We start from the raw sequence: 26,119 nt of genomic DNA on the forward strand, positions 1-26,119 counted from the left end.
GAGATCACTACTTTATTCACACGTGAATAAAAATCTCTTAAAGAATGATTTGTTAACATGATGAAAAGATTGAAGAATATGGTTCTACTCTGTCATGTCTCCCCCTTTATCCCTCAGTGTGTTTTAGGATGATTCTCATTTTACTTGAATAGTTTCCTCTTTACCAATTGATTAATTCATGGTTAATAAATATTTCTGTCTTTACGTATTTATGCTTTAAATGTGCGTTTTGTGAATAAGTGTGTTTATGTGTAAACTCACTCATTCCCGTTCTCCTTTTCTCCTCCCCTGGTTTTCTCAAGCCGTGACCCCGGCCTCCTCACTTATAATCGACCATGCCAACTCCTCTGATTCTGTCTTCTCTTCAGTCCATCAGCTGTTCAATCCATCCGCTGTAACTCTTTTAGGCAGCCATTGGCCCAGTTACATCTGCAGCCCCCATCATGCCACTGTTCTTGTACTGCTTTGCATTTCATCTCCTCCTTTACAGTCTCTCTGCTGTTTTTATGGAGGGCGGATTCTGCTCTCGTGTCCCACACTTTGCTCTTGTGCCAAATTTCGTGGCTCAGCTTGGAACTTCATGCCCCGTCTGAGGGACTGATGATAGTATCTCTCTGTATGTCAGCATGCTGTTTGGTTCTGGATGCCACAGGTGGAGATAGTTCTGGCTGCAGTTCTGGATGTAGTCTTGTTGTTGTTGTTTCAGCTCTGGTTCTCTGTCTGTTCGATGGAGAAGGAGGAGTCTCCTGTTGGGTTAGGTCTTTTGTCTGCTTGGAGGGTCGGGGTCGTAGCCTTTCTGACTCAGAGGGGGAGTCCAGGTCTCGGGACGCATTACCTATAGGAAGTCTAGCACACTGAGGTTAAATAAATCCAACCCTTTCCACTCTGTCTTTTTCTAATCATACTATCTGTCTTAGTTGTTAAATGCCATCTAAACAACACAATTAATGTCTACTAATGATATTGCAAAAACTCACTCTAAAAATTGTTTCATCCATTGTTACATATTTACCCAACATAACTCTTTCAGGAAACCATTTTCTCCTATAACTTGAAATACCTACATGTTTCAAGCATCACATATTCCACACACTACGAAAGAACATCTCCATATTTTCTCCAATATTATAAATCCCACTGTTACTCAGAACAATAGTAAACCTGCAGAGCACACTAATCAGATCACAGTAATTCAATTTGACTCAAGTGTAGGCCTATGTCTACTTTCCATTATACTTATTACTTTTGCTGAACATTTATTTATATTGTCTAAATTCCTTGTCTATGATGTGCAAACAGTTGGCACTAGATTTTATCTGGGATAGGACTGGGTCCACATTGTGTTAAATACCTCTGGGTAGGTACCAGACCTGATCTGTTTTACGCTGGACTGGGTCCATTCATGTTAGTCTATATGTTTGATGTGTTAAACCTGCGTAGTCTGGTTTAATAAAGTATATTGTGTGGAGTTTTTAAGCCGAAAAGTATATTTTTGTGTGATGTTCTAAGCCGAAACGATTGTGTACAAGATTGGTATTAGCTCAGCTTTTAAGGTCAGCATCTATAGAATTTAGAGCTAAGATAAATGAAGATTGTGTTGTTTTGTATTGTCAAGCAGTGTGGTTATTTATCTGCAGATGTTGAGTGTTCCCATTGTTCCCCTTCCCCCAGTCACATGAGGTTAATGCTATACTGCTAAGCTAGTTAGCTAGCCAGTTAGCATTACTAGATGGTGAAATAGTTCGAGTAAAGATACAACCGGTAACTACTGATTAAATACACAGGGATGGTGTAGATGAACATTGAGAGTAGATTGAGTGGTTTTGTTTTTCATGCTTTTCAAAGAAAGTAATGGAGAGGCGAAGTCACGCCCATCTACTTCCGGACCATGGGACCCCGGAAGCGAAAAATTTACATTGAATTCAATGGAGAGAGAACACGTATCTTTTGATCCCGTTTGAATTGTGCCACGAACTACACATATGATGTTTGTCAATCTTAAACAATTATTTCCATGTCAAAAAAGTCACATTTTGTCGTAAAACTGCTGAAATATAAGACTATGAAAAATACGCTACTACAAAGACTACAAATCCCAAATCCCATTCTGGGTCGCGTAAGTGATGTCACAGGCATGCTCGGTGATTTATAATAAGACTCGTAATTAAAGCGAAGAAGAAGAAGATCTCATAACTGATTTATTCCCTCCAATAAATTATAGATCGCTAAAAATAAATTCACTTTTACAAGATGCCTGTGTGCTTTGTACCAGGTTGTAGTCATAAAAGTGATCATACCACTTGCTCCTTCTATCGATTCCCGTCTGATGAAAGGACCAGGAGTCGCTGGATCAGACATATCAGGTAATATCATAGGTAAATATACATGTTGTGCATGTTCATGTGCATAGTCAAGTTAGCTACCTAGCTAGTAGCGACGAGTAGCGAGCACGTTAGTTAGCATTACATTACTTAGCCTTGTCTTTTTTAGTAGCCTTACCATGAAGTTATTATTTTATTACATGAAGTAAACCAAAATGTTAAACAGTAACCAAACATGATGGTAAGTATTTCGTGAAACATTTGAAGAGTAGCCTACTGCGCCCTCCACCGGGTGCTAAGGAAGCAGTTCAGGGAGAGTCGAAGGCAGGCAGGGAGCTTTGCATGACATTCTTCTGGACGTGTTTCATTGTGATGACAATCTGTTTGTTGGAAAGACAGTCGTTGTGTGCTTATTGAGAGAAAATTGTTAGAAGAGATAATTATTCAAAGTGTTGTTACTTTAAAGTGTTGTTACTGACCTTTTTCTCTTTTATTTTCTTTACCTCACCTGTAACTGCTGAGACGTTGAGGAACATGCACACTGACCTGCTCTGGCAACCTGATTTCCACTCTACGTAATAGTATTTGGTTATGGTATATTATTTATATACATCAAAGGCACAATGCACCCCCCAGAGACACACATGTATTGAGTGTGATATTTTGCATAGGTCATGTGAAATCATCTTTACATACTAGAAAACTGTAGGAGCGGCAACTTGTTTTGAAATTGAATTTTTAATATCCGATAATAAAGTTGATCTGTTTTCTTTATTCTTCTCTCTTCCCAGCTCCATCCATCACCATTCTCTGTTCCTGCAGGTCCTGCTTGCTAATCAATGCTCATATTTTTTTACACAATTACAAATAAAGTCATTGTATTGTATGACATGAAGTTGTGCTTCATTCGGAGTCAATAATAAATTAATTCTGCCTTCAACTGCACAATGATTGTGGACTGCACCGACATCCATGTAGCTGCCCCCCAAGATGAACCAAGCAAAGAGGGTCACCATCATGCCCAAGGACATCCAGCTGGCCCGCCGCATCCGTGGAGAGAGGGCTTAGACTGACCTGAGACCAGCACACCCAAACACAACGGCTCTTTTAAGAGCCACCTACAGTTTCAAAGAGTTGCCATCCTACGTTATTATAATGATTAAACTGGTTCATGTATCACTTAGTTTACTGAACCGTGATGAATGAAAGAAATGAGTGAGGTAGTGGTTTTACTGAAGTTACAAAGACATTAATATATGAGTAACAGGTATTGTATTGTAAGTATTCGGTATATTCCTTGATAGCTTTTGGAGAAGGTTGTTTTTAAGTTTACTAAAATCTATCGTTTCAACTGTTTCACTTTATAAAAAAGGAACGGGTGAGTAGAGCATCATTGAGTTTCTTATTCTGTCAGTAAATTATCCAAATTAAATGTTTTTCATTATTTTAGTCAACCCTAAACAAATTGATTGTACTTTTTAATGATGACCTTACATGGTCGGCAAAGTTAAATTAACTTCAGAAAATAAAATCTGTTCTGAGAAAAAACTAATAAATGTTTAAAGATAGGAACTTGCCATCCCACTGAAAAACAGTCCGTAGAGATTTAAAGGCGTAGTTGTAGTTCAGTCCAACGTTTCATTTGGATTCATTTGACAACAGTCAACTATTTTCATAAAGAATATATATATTTTTCAAAGTCAACTTTATTGTCAATTTTACTCAGTTTGAGAGATCAAAAAGATGTTTAAATAAAATTATACAATTTACAGATATGTATACAAATATATATATCCTATATACACCATCATGTATAATGATGGTGTATGATGTAGAAGGAAGTGTGGTAGATAACAAGTAAATATAGAGTTACATACAGATCCATGTTACAGCAAAAGATGGAATAACTCAGAAGCACGCAGTATAATAATAATTACATGCAACAATTAAATAACTGCTCAGCATCTCTACCACAATCTACCTCTACTGGCCAACACAGGGAGCATATGCTGGGTGTAGAATTGTTCCAGGAGGAGGAGATTTCCATGCCATGCAGGGTCTTTGGGGATGGGGATGATGATCACCTCCTTCGTGGTCCACACAACAAAGTAGCAGAGACTCCGGTCTGTGATATGCAGCTGCCCTTGGACTGGTGCCAGTATGGGTGATTCTCCTTGAGAATATATGACCCACCCTCCTCACGAAGACAGAAGGATGGTAACTGGACTGCCTCCGCGATGGTCATGTTCCTCTGGCTGTGTGGACACTTCACCTCCAGCAGGGCAGATGGCTGCACAAGTCCATCGGGTGATGCTCCCAAAACACCCGACTCACTCACAAAGAGACCAGACTCGATTCTAAGCCTTCACCCCTTCGGCCTCGTTTACAACCCCCCAGTTGACAGTTGGCGATGTCTCTGGCCAGTGGGTTGTATGTCTCCTCTCGCTGTTGGTAAAGTTGAGACACCGACTGGACTACTTTTTAAGTGCCAGGCTTCCTCCACTGGCACTCACATCTGTGGAGCTGATCTGCCACATGGCAAATATTGCCAATGCTGCAGCGTGGCTGCATTTGTACATCTCCTGTGCACAATCACAGACAGCGCTCTGCATCGCGCCATCGTCTCCCATGCAGATCTGTAAAAATAAAGTAAGTACCATTTGTTAGCATGTTATAATAGATTGAATGAGCAATAATACAAGTATGGTCCGGATCTGGGGGTGGGAGGGTTTATTTTTCCATAGTTTTGTCCTCTTGTCTGATTGTTGTTATTGTTTGTTTTTTCTGTATTTTTTGTAATTTGTGTTGTATTGGTTGTGATTGTACATTGTATTTTTCTAAATGTGAATGAATACATTTTTGAAAAACATTTGATCAACAATAAAAAAGGATTTAATCAGGATCTAGACTCAGTGTGTAGTTTATTAATTAATCAATGCTCTCTACATTAGGAAAACACATACCAGTGTACCAGAGGGAGTCACACACAGCTGTGCCGAGATAACCAAAATCTTTGAATCTACACACAGCAAATAAACTCAAATGACACAACGAGAAAAAGGAGATCACACATACAGTATAGTCGATAAAAAACTGTCCGCTTCAATCTGAAGAGCAACTAAAACAAAACACGGGAGTGTACCTTGTTCTTGTGAACACTAATGTTATCCACAGCATACACAGAGACCACGAATTTCTTAAGGAGAAAACTAGTTACTAAAACAAAACACGTTAGTGTACCTTGTTAGCTAATGTTAGCTAGCTGACATTAACGTTACACATTGCACTCATATTACTCACCGAAACCTTGTAAAGCCGGTCCCGCTGCTCTTACAGAACCGACTAACTCCCCTTTCATATAGGTACAGCTCTCAACGTGCCCAGACTTGTAGTGATTTTCACCTCGTAAAATACTTTTATTCTCATTCTGAAAGAATGTGGTGAAATGTGCTAACGTGACGGCCATCTTTATGTTGGTGACGCGTATTGTGCGAGACGAGAGACCTGTAGTTCACTGAGCGGTTTCACACGAAAAAATGTGTAACTTCACAGTTTTACGACACATTTTTATTTTTTTGACTTGCAAAATGTTCTTTTAAATTGACAAACATCATATGTGTCATTCGTGGCACAATTCAAACGGGATCAAAAGATAACCTTTCTCTCTCCATTGACTTCAATGTATAATTTTCCGCTTCCGGGGTCCCATGGAGGCTTTCGGAAGGGGAGGGACTTCGCCTCTCTATTTGAACTTTATTTTTTGAGGAAATAAACAGGAAGTAGGTTTATGAACCGGAAGTACTCGTTGATACATTTGAGGAGTTACAAATAAAACAGCTCCCCTAGCGGACATAATAAGTATTATAGTTTTAGAAAGTACCATTATTTATGTGACGTTGCAGGTGGAGTTGCCAATAACTTCTGCTTCAACTGGATACATGTGGCTGGGGTCAGAGTGATGAAACACTTCCTCTCTGGAGGCCCACTGGTTAAAAGTTAAAACGCTTGACCGGAATCTAACTGGTCAATGATGTACTCTATTGGCGTCGCAGCCATTATATGAGGGTGGGACAAGTCCCCCCCACTTTTACCATGTGGAAAGTGAAAGTCCGTGAATTGGTCTCTCCACTCGCCGCACTTTGTAGAGCGCTGTGTCCGTGCTTCACTATCAAATCCATTCCACTTGCTTATTGAGAGAATGCCCAAATCAATGAAACTCCGTACCATGTTTTCACTGCTACTTTGTACCAAGGCAGATTCTCACATAGCGCGCGCATGTTCAAGGAGTGTTGTCATAGTTGGATTACTCAGATCTGTTGTATGAAGCGATGCCGGTAACGGAGGTAAAGCACACACACCAAATGTTCAGGAAATGGTTAATACAGCGAAAATCAAAGCTGACGATCTCTTGGTTCGATATGTTTTCTCCCCCAGACAACATGGACATAAGAAAATGTTTTTCAAAGAAGAGGAAAGTAAGTCATCAGCTGGTAGCAGTTAATCAGTTAACAGTGATGGCGGCGGCGGCGTCTCACTAATGGAGAGGAGTTTCGTCTTTATGTCATGATAGAGAGACACAAATACTGAATAGTTTAGATGAGAAAAGGCATCGAAATGCCAGGTTACTAGTATTTATCATGTCAACAGGGAAAATGAATAACCCGATCTCTCCACCATGAGTGGAGTGCACCAGCTGGGCGTAAACTGGGCGTAACTCTACGTCCGACGTAGAACCGAAGGTTAAGACCAAACTGACTTCACCACCTCTCTTGACATCTAGGCGCTTGAGAGTGAGTCAGAGGCAGAACACAGGGACAGTGGAGAGAGGTCCATTGCTGAGGTGAGTGATGAAAGGGAAATGACAGTTTAGAGTCAATTGTGATGTGGACTCTCATCCCAGAATATTAAGGAAATCAGTGGGGATATTGAACAGGAAACATTTCAAATCAAATCAAGTTTTATTTATATAGCACATTTATAAACGATTTTTGGTCGAGCCAAAGTGCTCGATAAAGTGCTATAATAAAAATAGCCTACAGTTATCCCCGGTAATAACTGTAGTATTATAGTCAAGGGGCATCAGATGACCAATATAGACGGAAGAGCAACATTTATTTGAACATTTAAGTCAATGATACCATTCCGAGGTGAACTTAACATCTGTATGGAGTCAGATCAGTCTCAATATTAATAAATGCTCACAGAAGGATTCACAAATGTATTTTGCGATTTATATATAAATGACTCTCCACAACAATGTCTCTCAATGCACTCACAAATATTTATTGTTGCATATAAATGTACCAAATGGGCATTTAAACTGCTTTTTATTAATTCAAAGACGGCTCTGAATTAATAATCAAATATGTTTCCTTTCTTTACTACTGGATGAAATTACAAAATGTACCCATCATTTTCCTCATGCTAGTATAGCCACACAAAAGTATCAAACCACCTTAAAATGCACCAGACTACAGGAAATCTATTTTTTTCCCCGTGGGGGGCGACCCACACACCCCCCATTAAAAATGTCCCCCCCCACATTCAGGATGCTTCCTACGCCCATGTTTACTCCTTTAGTTTTGACTTGAGGCTTTCACATGATGTCTCTGACACTGATGTGAAGCTTTTAAAATGTAATGTTATTTCTTGTGACAAACTGATCGCAGAAAGACTTGCTCCTGGCTCTGTATAAGGTATGCATGAGGTTTAGATACTTCTGTTTCAAAAGTCATAAGGAAAAGAGAACACAAACGAGAAAACTGGCTAGTGATGTAAAGAGTAAATAGGATGACTGACGTTTTTAAGGCGTTGCAAAGAAATGAGCATCTAAAGAAATCATCAACAAAAAAAAGAGTAGGGAAAAATCATAAGATAAAACAGAAGGATAAAAGAAAGAGATGAGAGAGAGAGAGACGATAGGAGTAGCCGTGATTAAAATTATCCGAGACCAACACACTGTCACATGTTTTCAGATTTGCATGTTTTTCATGGTGTCACCAGCATGAGCACAGTAGGGATCATGTGTTGTCTCATTCATTTACGCAACATCCAATAATGTACACACACAAACAAAGATTTCACAAAAATTGCATCAATCAATCATTAGATGTTGATAGGATATTCTTTGATCTTTTGACCTATTGATCTTCCTTGGTTCATGTTGCTCTTAAAAGTTGTTTACTGAGGGACTTCTTGACATTTCCAGAAAAACCTGAACCAGCTTGGAATGTAAAAAGCAGGTGAGACACATTTTGCACTATTCGTTTTGTACAAACATAATTGTAGGTATTTTCATGTCCCTCTTTTCATAAAACTTGCTGAAATTGTGTGGCATTAGCATCATATGTGACTTTCTTTTGCTGTTTTGCTTCTTGACAATGTTCCATGTATTGTTGTGGACACCCGTATGCCTGAAGTGCACTGTGCATTGTTGATTTGTTCCTTACTTAGGAGAATTGCAATACAATTAGAAAATGAGTGTTGTTTTGTTGGTGAGAGTATTAATTGGCTTTATCATCACATTTCACATTTATTAAAGTAGCTCAAGCACATGTGGTAAGGCTAGTCCTGTTACTAGTGTTGCAAATAGAGAGACCAGAGGGCAACTCATGATGCAAGTAACATTCGTCATTACCACTGGCCCTATCTGTACACTGAACACAGAGTTCTGCATGTTTATTAGTATTAACTGAAATGAATTCTAGGAAATAATCTAGACAACCTGAGGTTAAATACATATGATGTTTTCTCAGACATTAAGCTTCAACTTGGATGCCAATAAACTACAACAACATGACATTCTCTTCAGCTTTGAGCTGCCCCCCCTGGAACACTGCCCCTGTTACATCGATACGAATGGTTAATGAGGTTAACTTTCAAAGTGTATCAGTACCTTATCAGAGGACTGCGTAACTCCACGCTCATGTGGCACCGTTTATTTTGCAGTGCCCTGAAGAGGTAGGGAAGTGGTGATATCAACAGTTTCTGACTGCTAGGCACGTACATCTTTGATGCTCAGACTGCTATTTTCATTGAAGAATAAGAATAATATTGAACAATAAATTAAAAGTACTGAAAAATGAAATATTTCCCCTATATAAATACTTGCAGACTCTAAAAGATAAGTTCACTAAATATAAAATCAGTAAATACATAAGACAATCTTGGCATTATAGTGTTTCAATTAAAAGTGAAATAAGCACAATTTGTAATGGTGCCGCTCCAGATTCTAAAGACCTAAACCTCCTGCTTGCCTCAACTCAGTCCAAACATCAGTGCCAGCCACGTGTTACCGCTGGCACAGATACCTAAAATATTCATAGTGTTCTTGTCAGAACACATTTCTGCAGCCTCATTGCACAAATCTCTGTAGAATGAAAGAATGAATGGGCCGCCAGAGTTTACTATATGACTCAGCAAAATTAGGGCTGCATCCTTTGTCTTGGAATGACTAAGCAAACACACACACACACACACACACACACACACACACACACACACACACACACACACACACACACACACACACACACACACACACACACACTCACACTCACATTGGATTGTGCTGTAGATTCAACACTTGATAAGATTAGTTAATTCAGAGAAGATGTTCACCTTCCAAAATGATGTCTTGATTTTATTGTCACATATGTACGACAACACTGAGCTATGTGCTGACTATTAATTACAATTTGTTTTATCTGCCTGTAGAATTAATTAATTATACTAAAAGGCATATGGCAATATAATTCTAGATATTTGTATTTAGTTTGTCAATTTAGTTACTTACCAATTTTTTGGTCTAAATCCAATTCCTAATACCACCTACTTAAGTTAGGCTGCTGATGGTTGGCTGCACTCCATCAGCTGTAATCACCACTTCCCTGTCTGAATCTCCAGACGCTGTGCTGAGGAGATAGACTATCTTTGTGCCAGGGATCTTTATTCAACTTGGCTGACAGTCACGAAAATGCTGACGTCAGATCCTAAAAGAGCTTTTGTAAAGACAAAACTGACAATTTGAGTGAATGAGAGACACCTTAGGGTCAGCTTTGCTGATTTGGGGTGCGCACTTCATGAGTTAAAGTTTGGAAGTCGCATTCTGATGCAACAGTAATGGCACGCACTGTATGTTACTTAGATATGTTTTATTGAAAACATTTTGTTGATATGACATTAGGGCTGGTTGGTTTCCTGGCATGTCTGTATGGAGGCACTCCATCCACAACAGCTACACATAGACATGGCTATGTAAGAAATCGGGGTGAAATATGATACAGGTGGCCATTCTTGGAAACTTGCCATTTATTTTCTTGCCAGCAACAACTTATTTCACCTTGTCAGGAATGTCAACCCCACACAGATGGAAACACAACGTGTCAGGGAAATAATACCAGCACAAGAGCTGATATAAAGAGATTACTTTGTGTTGATAAACCTAATCTGTGTTGACTGGACCCCTGGCTTTGGTTGTTAACACCGTGGCTTTCAACACAATGGTCAGAGTGCTTCTCAGGCTATAGTTTAATGGTCTTGTGCTTTGGTAACTATTTTATTTTATTTATGTATTTATTTGTCTGTCCCAGTGAGACAAATCTATTTTACAGGGGAAAAGGCCAACAATTAGCCGCCCCATAGTAGAGTTCCGATTAGCACATATTTGAGTAACATTAAAAATGATCAAAAGAATAATGAGGAGGAAAACTAAGGACAGTATAGCCTTTCCATCTCTATTAGCTAGAAGAATACTACTAGAATGGAAATCCTCATTAGCACCTAAAGCATCTCTATGGCTTAAAGATCTTATGTTGTATCTGAACTTGGAGAAGATTAAATATGACCTGAGGGGCTCATCAGAAATATTTGAATCTGTCTGGGGCTCTGCGATAGCCTACATAGCTGAACTAAAGACACTAAGTTAAGAAGGAAGGGGTGACTTTTTTTTAATTGATTATGCATGCATGTACGTACTTATGTGTATATAGTATGTGTATGTATATATGTATGTATATGTGTATGTAAATGTATGGGTATATGTATGTACATATATATGTGTAAGTATGTGTATATGTCTGTATATATATATGTGAGTATATAGGTATACTGTATGTATTATTGTTATAAACCTTTATTTCTTAATTTTTTTTAATTATTTTTTACATTACTTTATTTGTACCTATTTATCTACTTTACTATGTAGGACCGGGAGGGTGGGGGGAGGAAAAAAAAATGGGAAAAATATTTACCGTATAATGTGACTCATTGTGTCTGGAGCACCTGGACTCATTTGATTTAGCCACAGATCTAAATGTATTAGGGATTACTCTGTTTTAAAGCTTAAGATCAGTTTGTACTTTGTTCCATGCAGTATAGGTGCAGAAATTCCTAAAGCTTTATTTCCTAATACATTCATTTTTCTGGGTTTAGGCTTTAAGAAACATCGTCACTGATTAAAAAACATATTGGTAATTTAAAAAATGAATACCAATAGTTGACCATTTCTGTCAACAACTATCTCATACATTTGGTGGCAGGCTTTCACAAACCAGTTTACACTCAGACCCAACAGTCACACAAACTCCCCATGCAGGTAAGGCTGGCTGACGCATTGGCAGTGAAGTGATTCTTATCCTTTAATCTATTTACTGACGTACTGAGCTAGTACATTTAGTCAAGGCAGGTGAATGGCTCCTTCTTTCTCTAGACAACATATGTGCAGTCGTGGAGAGGGTTTAGCCTGGATGTTCCTTCATAATTGACATCAAAAGACTTATGTGCTGTCATGACTCACAGAAAATGGGGGGATATGACTCAACCAAAGTAAATGTGGCTCAGTAGCAGCATAAATTAAACAGCTAATGGATTCAAAAGACAAGAGATGCAAAATTCAAAATATAGACCTTCATATAGACATGATAAGCTAAGTCAGAGGAACAATTCTGGTCCGAGGTTAGAACAAAGTCCAGGTTGGACTTAGCTCAGCAAGCATCCACCCTGCAGTGTCATTAGTCGTACTGCTGAATCTGACAGGAGCTATTTTAATGATATTTTAGCCAAGAAATGTATACTTAAGTGTGAGGAGGACCCTCACTCATCTCTTAAAATATTGTTATCATGTATTTTCATTACTTTGTTCTTTCCATCCTGCATCCTCATCCTGTAGTTTATTTAACTTTAATCTATTTTATATTTCCAAATGATCTCCCCTTCCTATAAAGCCTTAACCAGGGCCTACAGGTGGAAAATAGCAATCTGCAAAAACCTGGTAAATTACATCCTTAAATATAAGGTTCATGTGTTTGTGCATTTATATGTCTTGTTCAAATAAACATAACATAACATACCATAACACTCTAGTAGACATTTAAAGGACAATCATTGATCAAGTAAGGGGTGGGAATTAATAAACATTTGCTTACTCCTACTCCCTTTCGGACACATATGATTTTTTATTATTATTATTAATATGAAGACTTTTTTTGTATCATGAATGTGGATAAATACTGTATTTTAACAATACGGTATTCTGTTTTTTCACATTTGTTATTTTTTAATCTGTTCGAAATAAAGATTGAAATGAAAATAGCTTATTTTATTCAGGGGAAATGGGGAGGAGCTGGTGTTGTAGGACCGCCCACTGGGCGGTCACGGGCAGCGTGTCGGCCGCACAGCTTTTGTCGGGAGCGCGCTTTACGGTCACCATCCGGCCATTCTTTCTGTTCTGTCAGAGCAAGCCCGGAGTAGACGTGTTTCTCATACAGAGCGGAGCAGACATCTACTACCAGTCCGAAGAGCCGTGCCTGTAGTCGCGTTGCGTCTTTGCTTTGACCAGAACCAACCAACTCTGAATTTGCATTAAATATGTCTAATATCGTTTGCTGTCAAACGCCTCAGGTAAGACATATTTCTCTTAAAAAATCAAAGAGGAAAATGCTGTTGTATTTTTAACGTGGTGTTAAAATGTGACCAGTCGTCGGTTACAACGGACGGTAATGTGTCTGTCTTTCTGCTAAATATTCTTTACATGAATGGCAGATGCTGTCTTTGCTCGTACAGGGTGGAAACGGCTGGAAATGCCAAATGTAACGTTACTGGCGCAGACAATGTCACAAACCGCAGCTAGCTTTTAAATATACAAATATATATTAAATTAAAATATAAATATATAAAATTATTTTGCAAGCTAACGAAATCATGTAGCCAGTCCTAGCTTTGAGCAATGACAAGTGCTAACGACCGAATACATTTGCCACAGTCCGATTTTTTTTTAAATCAACCGGTGTGGCTGTCTCATGGCTTCCCATCCTAGCTAAGCAGCAGGTTGTCTAGCTAGAAAGCTAACATGCAGTAGCTTTCCAGCGTGCCATCTCTCTTCAGTTGCTAACTGCTTTGCGTCAACGGTATGCCAAACGATATCTCGCTTTTAATAAAGTATACCTGCTTTTGTAATCCGTATAAAAGTCGAGATAATAATAATATTTGGTGGGCTCTGCTTCCTGACCCAGTTTCATGTGGCGGGATGTAGCTGTATGATTTCTGGCCCGTCGCCAGACACCACGGCCCTGGTACATTACTCCACCAGAGGAGGAGGCAACAGCCGGAGAATGACATTGCTTTGCAGCGAATGGAGTCCAAATGTAAGACTCGCCCATTGGGGGGTGGTAGGGTGGGTAGCGTAGTGGTATACACCCTGTCCTTTACCCACCCTCCTTTGGTGGCATCGTCAGATTGTATGGGCTGTTAACAGTCTTGACATAATATCGACGAGGCACAGTGTCTGGCGAGGTTTAGTTGTATTTAATTAAGTTTCTAGTAAAATTATTGTTTTCTGCCGATTTTTAACTTGTATTTCCTTAAGTGCTTCAGTCAGTGTCTTCCGGCTGCAGGTTGCCCTATGCCATGGTAGTATTTGACCTACTACGCTTTTAATCCGTTTCTGAAGCTGGAAACCATGTGGGAAATGTACAAGTAATTTACTGTAGATTAGTGATTAAAAAGGTGAAAACAATTTCAATGATTTTGACTTACAGTAGATGATTAATAACACATCATTATCGTTTGAGTGGTCATGCTCGGAAAAATGCAACATTTTACTTTCTATAGACAAACAACCTTTGCATAATTCAGCTGTCTCCATTTTTTTTATTGTCACAATTTTAAAGAGAACCTTTTTGAAGATGGGTTACATTGTAGCTCTGTTAATTTCCACGCCGTAGAACTGGGTGAAATATCCAGCAATGCTTCTCTTCACCACTGGAGGGCTGTCTAACAAGCATTGATTGTTCAGTAACAGGCCTGCACTTTTGTGACTGACTAATCAGATGGAAAAATGGAGAGGGAAAAAACATTCAGGGCTACTCTGTGACAAAGTTGTGAACGTCTCACTTTGGTTCCTTTTGTGCTCTCTCCTGTGTTTCCTAAGAGCTAAGAGCCACATTTACAGCTCACCTAGTCTGCCTGCCTTTTTTGTCCTAATATACATTTCTATATGTTCTTATATTTCTATACAAGTTATTATCCTGTTTTCAGATTTATGGACCCAAATACGGTGTCCACACAAATGGAAAAAAAGATCAACAGATTCCCTAGAAGAAAACAATTTAATAGTCGGCGTGTAATGCTGAACATGACAGTTTTGATGTAGCCAGAAATCATTCCTAAAATGTCCTTTTTTGGTTTCTTTCACCTACTGCACACTGGCCATTGAGTAAAATTGTCCTATCATTTTACAAAAAGCAAATATTTTTAAATCACAGCTGTCATTTAGTTGCCAACTCTGTATTGAATAATTGTCCAGATAGCTGGGGGCGTGGCTTGACTGGCAGAGTGTTTTGTTAGGTGGAGAAATGAGGGGGGAAGGAGACAACAGGCGAGCGTAGAGCCCAGCCATGTGGAGGAGTCAAGCTTTTGAGCTTTAACAAAGAGTCTTCTGCCAGATGTTGCATAACGACAAGAAACTGGGTCAGTGTTTCCTCCGTCCACACACAGCATGAATTATAGCTTTCAGTGCAATACAAAAATACCATATTCTAGCATGTGGCATCATGCTAGAGCATTTGCCCATAAAGTCTCTGGCATACTTTCCAGCAGTCTGGTAGTTTTACACATCCTCCTTTTACTCGTCTAAGCAAAACGGGATGTTCAGTGTGTGTTTAACTTTCACCCTCTGCACATGATTAGCAAAATAAATGCAGGCTGAGGATAGTAATCGGTTCCGAACATAATTCCCCCTTCTGATTATTTTATGATTACTGAATTCACAGTGTGGTTTTTAGTTTAGTAGGTCATTGGCTTTAAGTGTTTTGTTGTGGTGTTGATTTGGCACAGCACACACATTTAATTGTGCATTGTGGGGGATTTTAAGTATTGGATTTATGGCAGTTTCAGATAACAGGCAAAGCATTTAATTTTGCGAGGAAGGTTAGATCTGTTGTCTTATTCGTGTACAAAGTGTAGTAGTTGTTGATGATTTGATAATAAGCCATTGCTCATGGCAGAAGAAAATTACTAGATTGTTTTTCAGCTGAAGTTACATACAAACATTATTTCAGTGTAAAGGAGCCATTCAGACATGGGCTTGCAAGATTTTCCTTTAAGACATCTGATTGTGGATAAGATGATTATTCAACAGCATACAAAGATAATGCTGATCATTTTTTGATATTGTCTGTCATACTAGCACTGCAACTACGTCGTACACAGTCGTAGACCAAGCTCCTGCAAGGTTAAATATTACTTCAAAGTTAAAGGTCATGTACACCAAGCTATCTGAAAACATGATTGCACAATGATTCACATGCTTCCACTGAATGGGCCACTGGCAGCACCTTGACTCGCACGTACAGTGCATTATATACTTGTGCAGTAATTAAGTAAATCACAGTCTTTTGTAATGAATTAGAAATGCATGCGAGTTAGATATAGAACACTCGCAGAAAGCTATCTGTCCATGAAAGCCTGGTCACATGCAACATGGATACAATTTCAGACTGCGGGCAGCTGCTGTCGTCTGTCTTGCCCCATTTGGTATAGTGATAAAACTGTTGGGCCTGCAGTGGAATTTATTCACCGAGCCTCTCACTGCAGATGGCATAGCGGTGAGGAGACGTTGTTTGGCATGGGATCACGTCAGTTGTGTTAATTTTGGCTGTGAACATCTGATTGGAACAATATTTTTTACGGCTAGTGGAATATAGATAAAGGAGGATCTCCTCTCTCTTCGATTGTGACATAGTGTCACAATCGGGGGCTGTGTTCTCAAATGTGATCCCGTGTGCAAGGTTGCCTTGATATACCGCGTGGTAGAACTGACTCATGCTAGCATTGCATGGGTGCCAAGAATAGGCTGTCTGTCCACTCGGAAAAAACAATTAACCTTGTGTACCATTCTGTTTTCTCCTTTTCTTCTAGGTTATAATGTATTACCAACACAGAATAAGTACAACTCTATAGCCAACGGGATCCCGAGGACTTGATTACAGTCGCTTCAAGCCTGATAGTTTGTCCGTGCGGCTGCTCCCCCTCTCCCTTCCACTCGAGCCTGTTTTAGTCAACTGGCATTTCTTCTAACGACGTACCTTCCTTGGATAAAGAAGACTCGAGTTCCGCTGTGATCTCAGTTTGCTTTGCCTGTATCCTACTTTCGACTCTGCTTCCCTGGATTTGCAATATACTCTATTCGGTAAGGCCATGACTAATGCATGGGACTGATTATAAAACACAATGCACATTACAGGAAACTAATCCTAATCCTCTTTTTGTCATCAATTAATAAAGACTGCTATTACAATATTCCATGGCTGAAAGCATGTTGGACAGAGTGCAAAAGACAAGCCTGCTGAGTATTATTGCTGACTTTTAAAAAAAATAATGTTTATTTTTGCTCTACAGGCATACCATTTAAAAAAAGATTCACCAAGATGATTCCCAACGGTTATTTGATCTTTGAGGATGAGAGTTTCCTGGATTCCACCGTGGCCAAAATGAACGCTCTGAGAAAGAGTGGTCAGTTCTGCGATGTTAGACTGCAGGTACGCTCAATTCAAACACACACTTACCCTTTTTAGCAACAACGTAGTGAATCACAAAAATGACAACAGATTTAAAGTAATACAAAAACCATTTGAAACCCAGAAGATATCATTACAACCTGTTAGGCTCAATGTAGGGCTGCTCGATTATGGCAAAAATCATAATCTCGATTATTTGGGTCAATAATTGATATCACGATTATTAAAAAAGATTATCCATTTACTTTGAAAACATCCATTTATAGGAGAAAAAAAGTGAACAGTATGTTTTTAACAGTTGATTCATTCAATTCAACTGAAAAACCAATCATTTATTTAAAAAAAATTGTTTTATTTCGTTTATGTTGTTTTCATAATCGTTGCAAGTGAAAATCGTAATTGCAATTTAAAATACGATTTTAATTGAGCAGCCCTAGCTCAATGTATTGTTTGGCCATTGGTTAGTTCACTGGGTTTTTTGGGTGTGAATATTTACACATTTAGTAACAAGAAAAAAACTCAAGTATTTACTTAAATGTTTCCTGTTATGTTTCCGTTGCTCTATTTCAAGTGTGAGAACCTGTTCCCACCATTTGTATAGTTCAGAACTCTGAGAGACGTATGCAGCCAATAGGAAACAAGAGATAACTCTAACTATTCATCGTGTAGCTTCTCAACCAATATTGGGTTTGTTTCTTTAGCTTCCTTAAATGCTCAAACACTACAATTCTAGCAGTTGTTTACCTGTGACAAAGTTACACACATCCTGATTATTTGTCTTCTTCTTTTTATTAGGTGTGTGGTCATGAGCTGATGGCTCACCGTGCTGTCCTGGCTTGCTGCAGTCCCTATCTGTTTGAGATCTTTAATAGTGACATTGAGCCTCACGGAGTGTCTCATGTCACTTTTGAGGACTTGGACCCAGAGGCTGTGGAGATCTTGCTCAATTATGCCTATACTGCCCAGTAAGTAGCACCTTTTGCCTCTGATCCTATCATATCAAAATTCTCAACTTCTTTAAATGGTTGACAACCCCCTAACTTGTTGTGTCTTCTCTGTGTAATACAGGCTAAAGGCAGATAAAGAACTAGTTAAGGAAGTTTACTCTGCAGCCAAAAGGTTCAAGATGGAGCGAGTCAAACAGGTATGTTTTTAACGGTCTACATTACAGGACACGCCTTTAGGAACACAGTTTAACAGATGTTTTAATAAATGTCCACTTGTCCCTCGCTTCTCAGATTTGTGGTGACTACCTGCTTTCTAAAATGGATTCCCAGAGCGCCATCTCTTTCCGTAACTTTGCCAGCTCTATGGGAGATGCCAGAGTTTTGGCCAAGGTGGACGCCTTCATCCAGGACCATCTACTGGAAGTGTCTGAACAGGAAGACTTTCTCAAACTCCCCCGCCTCAAGGTACTAGCTTAAATGTGTACTTATGTCATTTAAATTGGCCAGGATTGGTGGTCTTGAGTTGAATAACACGCACTGGATTAAGCTCTGTATTTTTACCTTTCCGACATGAGATTAACATGACCTATAGTAGGAAGGTGTGCCTCTTATAGATTTCCCTTCTGTAAAGCCGGCTGAGGATTTATTTAGGGCAGGGGACTTATGGGGGCATATGCAATAGTAAGGCTTAGCCCAGTTGGGTTATAGTGTACATGTTTTTGTTCAACATGAGGATTGCGCAAGGTACTTTATCAGAACTCACTTGTTGAGGTAGTGCAAATTTGATCAATCAAATATGCATGCTATTCATTAATATTGCTGATGTCCTTGTGTAAGGATACAATGTTTAATCCTGACCCTATGGTAACATCAGCCAGTAAGATGAAGTTTAGTTTACAATAGGGGTCATTATGTTAAATTGTTCTGCTACGGAGTCTCTTTATTCCTACTGTGTATCTGACTCCTGTTTCATTCCCTTTGTGTGTTTACAGTTAGAAGTAATGCTAGAAGACAACCTGACCCTGCCCAGCAATGGCAAGCTCTACTCCAAGGTGCTCAGCTGGGTGCAGCGCAGCCTCTGGGAGAACGGGGACCACCTGGACCGCCTGATGGAGGAGGTCAGTACCCGGGCGAGCAGGCTCCACTCTCAGACTGATCCTCATTCCCACCCTGCCCCTTCCCTTCCCTCTGAATCCTGTTTTTGACATTAAGAAGTCATTAAGGGGGCTGAAGTAGAAAAAGCATGCCATTGTCATGCTGCTATGTCAGGATTGTTCTTTTTGTTCCCTCTGGTTTGTTGAGGTTTTTGCAGTAAGAAACTCTGTACCCCTGAACCATACTACAAATTAGAGGTGAGCCCAAAAGAGCTGCGTTTGCTCTTGTTTTTTGTTTCCACTGTCCTCTTTTGGGTCTGTGGTTGGTTTATGTGCAACCCCATCGGAGTACGAGTGTCTCAGTGCTCTTCTCCTCTGATACACACAAACACAGGTTCTCACAGAGGTGACCCTTTATTCACTGCCACTTTACTATCTGAACAGGTTTGTTGCTCCAGCACTAACAGACACTCCTCCCCGTTGATTTATCTCTCTTGTAGGTTTATTAGCAGCAGCAGGAGACCAGACTGAAGAGCCACGACTGAGCCACCAGGGTAATGAGTCTGAGAAAGAGAGGGAGGAGAGGAGCACTACTGCCTCTCCTTGCAGCCACGCAACACTGAGCTCCCATCTGTCCGTGCCACATATACAGATGCATCCCATTTGTGCATTTACCAGAATACATTGCCTCCAAACCTTTGGGATAAATAAGTCGTTTATTGGCCCTTTGGCACATGACAATATATTCTCATACCGGCCTACTTATCCATTGAAACAATCAAGAACCAGTCAAATTGGGCATTGCACATAAGCATTTAAATTGAACAAATCTTACATTGGAATAAATTAATAATTAACCATCCAGCTGAAATTGAATTTTCAGCACATTTGAATAAATTAAAATACCTTTTGGCCATTTACATTTTTTATTTAGATTGTTTTTCTGTCATTTCTCAAGATAATCTGTTTCCACAGTAAAACCTGCCCTTCAAATGGTCGACTAAGGGACCACACAAATGATCATTTTATTATGCTTATTTTGTTTCCTGAATTTAATCCATCAATCGGTATCTTTTAAAATGAGCTCGAGGGCTGTTACAACAGCACCACCACCACCTTTAGTCATCTGGATGTACCTGGACATTGTGGCTGCCATCACTATGACCAACTTGTTCAGCTAGAAGACCGGTTTCCAAGCAGCAGCAGAGGTGGAGAGAGGGCCACATGCAGCCCCCTCTCCCCCTCCTCCTCCTTCTCTTGATTCTTCACAGAAGATCTTTCCAGATGCAGCTTCTCATTCTTCATCAGCTCCCTCTTTTTTTTTTTAGATGCAAACTGTCAGATTCCTTCTTGAGCTCGAACACTTAATGCAGCAGCGTGTGTGTTTTTAAGGGAAGCTTTCAATCCAAGTGACCGAAGATCCAGGCCTTCGTCCCTTCCCCCTCTTCCTCTTCACAGCCCCCTTCCTCCTACTCCTCTTCCCTCCCCCTTTCCCCGTTATGCTGAGGTTCTCAGTGTGTTGCCATGAAGACAGCCACATGGGTATGTTGTTGCTGTTTGTGTTTCAGGTGCAAACGCTGTACTACTCACCTGACCATAAGCTGGTGGATGGAGGGCTGGTGATTGATGGGCACAGTGAGGTGTTTGGTGGCGAGGAGGACCACCTTCAGTTTGTGCAGGTACTCAACAGCTTGTGCCTGGCTTCACTGTAATGAAGTCTCATTTTGCTTGGCAGTGTGTGCCTGGCCATGCATAAAAGTAATCGCAGCCTGTGCCTGGCAAGAAGTAGATATGGCTCATTTCATTCCACAATGTTAAGACAAATGTCAGTGAATAAACAAATGAGCAACGATGCCTGCCTAGCTATGCTGTTGAGCATATATTAAAACTACATTTTAATGTTAAATGCTAATCTCCCCCAGTTGGGAATGGGCAGATTTCTACCCTCTTTGTGACTGAACTGTGTGCTGTTAGATCTGATTGTGGTGCGGTCTGAGACAGTAGTTTGCAGTGCTGTGTTGTTGGCTTCTGAAGGCGTGAGATATCAAAAGAAACGTCTACATTAGATCAGCTGGATCAGAGCGTAGTTTGGGGGTATGATTACCTGGTGTGGTGGCCACTGGTGGGCCTGTGGTGCAAGCTTGGCTTCTGTAGCTGCACTGTGCTCTTGCAGAAGAAACCCGTACGGGAGAGCACCCAGAGACAGATGAGCTGCAGCTCCTCGGGAAGCCTGTCGCCCTCCAACCAAGCAGCTAATGCGCCCAAACAGACCGGCCGGAGAGAGTGGAAGTACATCGCCTCTGAGAAGACCACAAGTAAGTGAACATGAACTACAGTACATTCAGAAATATTGTTTTATTTAAATCCTATGCATGATTGAGGCTCCTTTTTTCAACACTCGAATGGCTCTAACGATCTCCAATCAAACCTCTAGACCACACCTACCTGTGTCTGGCTGTGCTGGATGGTGTGTTGTGTGTGATCTTCTTGCACGGTCGCAGCAGCCCTCAGACCTCCCCCTCTGCCACCCCCTGCCTGATGAAGAGCCTCAGCTTCGAGGCCCAGCCCGAGGAGCTGGAGGAGCAGCCGCTCTCTCCCATGCATTACGCTCGCTCCGGTCTGGGCGCCGTGGCCCTGAACGGAAGACTCATCGCAGCAGGTTAGCACTAAACGCTTCTATATCAAATGACTAAGGTCTATGTCATTGGAGCTAAACGGAGGTTGTGATACTTGGGAAGATAAATGCTTCTCTCTAGGCTTGATTGTCAGGGACAAATTGCAAAATGATGACCACAGGGATCCACTGTCTTGAATGTGATACATTATCTTGTTCCCACAGGAGGATACAACAGAGAGGAGTGTCTGAGGACTGTGGAGTGTTACGACCCCAAAGAGGACCGCTGGACCTTCATTGCTCCCATGCGGACTCCGAGGGCTCGATTCCAGATGGCTGTGCTCATGGTACAATTACATTTTCATCCTGAAGCGACATTTTGAACATTGAGCAAGGAATCCAAATATCCACTGCATGCCTCCCTGTGCAACTAGTGGGGTTTCTAAATTCTCTTAACTTAATGTAATTGTCATAATATAATGATTTTGATATTTCTACCTCACAGGGTCAGCTGTATGTGATTGGAGGATCAAATGGACATTCTGATGAGCTGAGCTGCGGGGAGATGTACGATCCACAGGCTGACGAGTGGGCTCAAGTGCCAGAGCTGAGGACAAACCGCTGCAATGCTGGTAGGTCCCTCCTTCTATACCTGATAATTGAATTTAAAAGTGTTATCCAGGAAAACTCTTATACCAAGTAGCCTCTCTGTTGCTAACATCAAGCTAGTTTGACTATTCAGCTCATTCCTGTCTTATATTGTCCACAAATAGTTGTTTCTGTTTCAAATGTCTCACTATGGTTCTTGTCCAACTTTGTATTTGCATACTGTATCCATTTTACTGTTGGAGTTTCTGCCCTGAGTAAATAAAGGTGTAATTCAGTCAGTCAACGTCTCTGTTCTTAAAGGTGTCTGCTCATTGAACAACAAACTCTACGTTGTGGGTGGGTCGGACCCCTGCGGGCAGAAGGGCCTGAAGAACTGTGATGCTTTTGACCCTGTGATCAAAACCTGGTCTAACTGTGCCTCCCTCAACATCAGTACGTTTACACATGCACTAAAAATATAGTAATAATATATATATATATATATATAATTTGAATATGTATAACATGGTCTAACCTCAAGCATAAAGCTGAATAATGTATTTTTCAGAGATCTAACAAATTCCTGTCTTGCATACACTTTAATTATTCCCTCTGGGTGTTGCAGCTCAGAGAACATGTTATTCAAGACCAAGAGTTGGATAGCTATTCATCAGAGACTTGCTTGTGTGATAATTGCAGCCTGAGGAACAATTAGAAAGTTTAATTCATTAATCACATTTTCTTCTTCCAGGGAGGCACCAGGCTGCCGTGTGCGAGTTGGACGGCTTCATGTACGTGATCGGAGGGGCGGAGTCGTGGAACTGCCTGAACACTGTGGAGCGCTACAACCCCGAGAACAACACCTGGACCCTGATCGCCCCCATGAACGTGGCTCGCAGGGGGGCCGCTGTCGCTGTCCATGCAGGTCAGCTCACGACAACAATGATCAGTTAAATCAGCTGCTGATCTACGGCAGCATCATGTGCAAAAATCAACAGGAAGCAGACAAAGTTATTTGTTTGTCATTATGTTGATGGCAATGTCTCCCCCTCTGTCCAGGCAAACTGTTTGTTATTGGCGGCTTCGATGGCTCCCACGCGCTCCGCTGTGTGGAGGTGTACGACCCCGCCCGCAACGAGTGGAGGATGCTGGGTAGCATGACGTCGTCCCGCAGCAACGCGGGCGTGGCCATGCTGGGAGAAACCATCTACGCTGTGGGCGGCTTCGACGGGAACGAGTTCCTCAACACGGTGGAGGTGTACAACCCCGAGACGGACGAGTGGAACGATTGCACCACGACCCTGTCTCCCCTCTCTGACTGAAGGGGGTTGGAGTTTCAGTGCTTCAACTTTTCCAAACTAACAGGCTTAGTGACGTAATCGTGTTTCGTGATGTTTTGTCTGTGTGGGTGGGGATGGGGATTGTTGTGATGAGGGGTCTTCAGTGAAGACTGGCTTGTATTTGGCGGGTGGGATAAAAGGGAGGGGGGCGGGGGGGTTGCCCAAAGCAACATGACGCCTTTGCATATTGCATACAATGTTTTTCGTGCTGTATATATTTTGTTTCTTCCTCATTTTTTGTCATATGCCAACATTTAATACACATTTAGTGCTTTTCTTTTTAACTTAAGAGTTGAAAGGTTTTTCACTGGAGGGTTTTCAGATGAGCTAGCAGTTATCGGTCACTTGGAACGTGGCAGTATGGTGACCATTGACTTTGAAGGTTTTATTTGTAGAAATGTTACTTTGCTCACATTTAATGGTCAGTGGTTTGAACTTGAAGCCTTACTCGGAGAGTGCGAGTTAGAAAAAAAAAACACCTCATGGCTATTTCTGTCATTTTAAACGAGCTGGATTGCTTTTTTGAATCTTAAATGGCCTTTTTTATATTTTTTTATACACTGCTGATTTACTGATAAAAGTAGTAGCAGATGGCTTGAAGTTAATGAATCGTGCCAGTTTTAGTAATACCTTTGTGCACACACACCACACGCACAACCATGCTTCTGCTAACCAAACTTTTGTTATTGTGATTGAACTAATCAATGTATGTAGAGATGCAGTTTACTGAAGTTTCTTATTTCTCTTTTGTGTTTTAAAGTGTCAGGCATTGGCAGATTCTTCTGAAGGGAATGTTAAAAACGAGAATTAACACATTTGTAACATTTCTTAATTAATAAATCATTTAAATCTGATTTTGTCTCCAGCCTACTCTCTGAATGTATGTCATTAAGTGATAATGGACAATCACTTTGCCACACCTGATTCCATTGTTTATACCAATCTTAAAGTAACTATGCCAGGACGGTTTTAACATTTTAAGTAAAAAATGGAAGATAGTTAGTGTGACTGTATTTTTAGAGGTAGTTTAGCAGCTGAACAAACCCAAGTATAGCTGATTTGCTGACTAAATGTAGATTTGACTACCACCTCGTCTTCCACATGTCCTGCTCTAACTATCGAGTAACTAAGTAGCGGTCTTAGCTTTCAGGAAATACCACACTAAGCCAAGTATTTTTCTGCCGCTCTAAGTGTCTTTTAGGAGAGATTATACTGAGCCGGCTCTCGGACCTCAGCAGGAAGGGACAACGTCACTATGAGCTGCTGAGAGGACCAGCATCTGCATGACCTCACTGACGCTTTATTAAATCTCTACCCAGCAGTCATTCACAAGTTAGGCCCTGATAATCTCTGCTGATACACCTCAGTCATTGGGAGGGGGGGCAGCAGATGGGCCATGTGCTACCGGAAGCAGAGGCTTAAACTCAGACACTGAGTCTGTACTCTAAGAAGCAGAAAGGCAGTAAATTATGTCGGCTAACGTCCATCCGGCCTTGTTTACTGGGAACAAGCTTTGCTGGCTTCCTCGCGGTTTGAAACAAAAAAGTAACAAAAGCAAGGCCATAGTTTATTGTAAAGGCAACTACGAATGTAAATGCAGTATTGCATGCATTTATAAAGCTCAAAAAGGATTAATGTAATGAGCTTCCTGTTGTTCATTATTCATATTTACAACCAACACAGAAACACCTCAATAATTAAATAATCCAGAGGAGATGAACATTTGGGTGAAAATTAAGAAATGTACACCACAACTAACAGAATAAAAGCTGTTTCATGGCAGATACAGTTTCTAAAGAGAGAAAAGGTACAAGTGATTCAAATGACAAGTTCCTGTAGTATATGTATACTACAGGAATGCTCCTGTAGTATAAGACTATATTCCTGCTACTGCAGTATTTTTGACTTTTTTATTATCCAGAATATTTATATTGTTTATATTTGATATAATCATTTTCATCTTATTTGTAATTGTTATTTCTCTTTTCCACTTTTTAAGTATTTGTATTTTAATGTCTGAAGACACTGCTGCTTCTGTAACAAAATAATTTCCCAAATTGGGATCAATAAATTATATATCTATCGTTTTGCACAGGCTGCGCTGGCATGACTATGGATTATATCTAGAAATTAATAAAGAGGACATTGACAATTCAATGCACCCTTAATAAAGGATTGGGGTTTTTTTGGACAGTAAATAC

General features: G+C 40.4%; 1 protein-coding gene across 5 annotated transcripts; it reads left to right on the top strand.

Annotated features, from left to right (window-relative positions):
- Positions 1 to 8,501: 8,501 nt before the first annotated feature.
- On the top strand, positions 8,502 to 24,772 carry ivns1abpa (influenza virus NS1A binding protein a). 5 transcript variants are annotated; one of them, XR_004568444.1, is made up of 16 exons: positions 13,001 to 13,220; positions 16,737 to 17,007; positions 17,217 to 17,356; positions 18,131 to 18,300; positions 18,404 to 18,479; positions 18,574 to 18,747; positions 19,275 to 19,400; positions 20,945 to 21,055; positions 21,550 to 21,691; positions 21,811 to 22,035; positions 22,216 to 22,337; positions 22,496 to 22,622; positions 22,900 to 23,031; positions 23,330 to 23,503; positions 23,638 to 23,976; positions 24,015 to 24,772. XR_004568444.1 is itself a non-coding variant. In XM_034210186.1 (16 exons), the coding sequence occupies exons 4-16, from the start codon at positions 17,246 to 17,248 to the stop codon at positions 23,898 to 23,900; spliced, it is 1,953 nt and encodes a 650-aa protein (XP_034066077.1). In that variant the 5' UTR covers positions 13,023 to 13,220; positions 15,165 to 15,287; positions 16,737 to 17,007; positions 17,217 to 17,245; the 3' UTR covers positions 23,901 to 24,008. The 5 variants fall into 5 exon arrangements, 4 of the variants coding, with proteins under 4 accessions (XP_034066086.1, XP_034066067.1, XP_034066090.1 ...); XM_034210186.1 differs by lacking the exon at positions 24,015 to 24,772 and adding an exon at positions 15,165 to 15,287 and having other exon boundaries at positions 13,023 to 13,220; positions 23,638 to 24,008; XM_034210195.1 differs by lacking the exons at positions 13,001 to 13,220; positions 24,015 to 24,772 and adding an exon at positions 8,502 to 8,563 and having other exon boundaries at positions 23,638 to 24,008.
- Positions 24,773 to 26,119: the final 1,347 nt, after the last annotated feature.

The sequence above is a fragment of the Gymnodraco acuticeps genome, unplaced genomic scaffold (genome assembly GCF_902827175.1).
Source record: "Gymnodraco acuticeps unplaced genomic scaffold, fGymAcu1.1, whole genome shotgun sequence".
Taxonomy (NCBI): Eukaryota; Metazoa; Chordata; class Actinopteri; order Perciformes; family Bathydraconidae; genus Gymnodraco; species Gymnodraco acuticeps.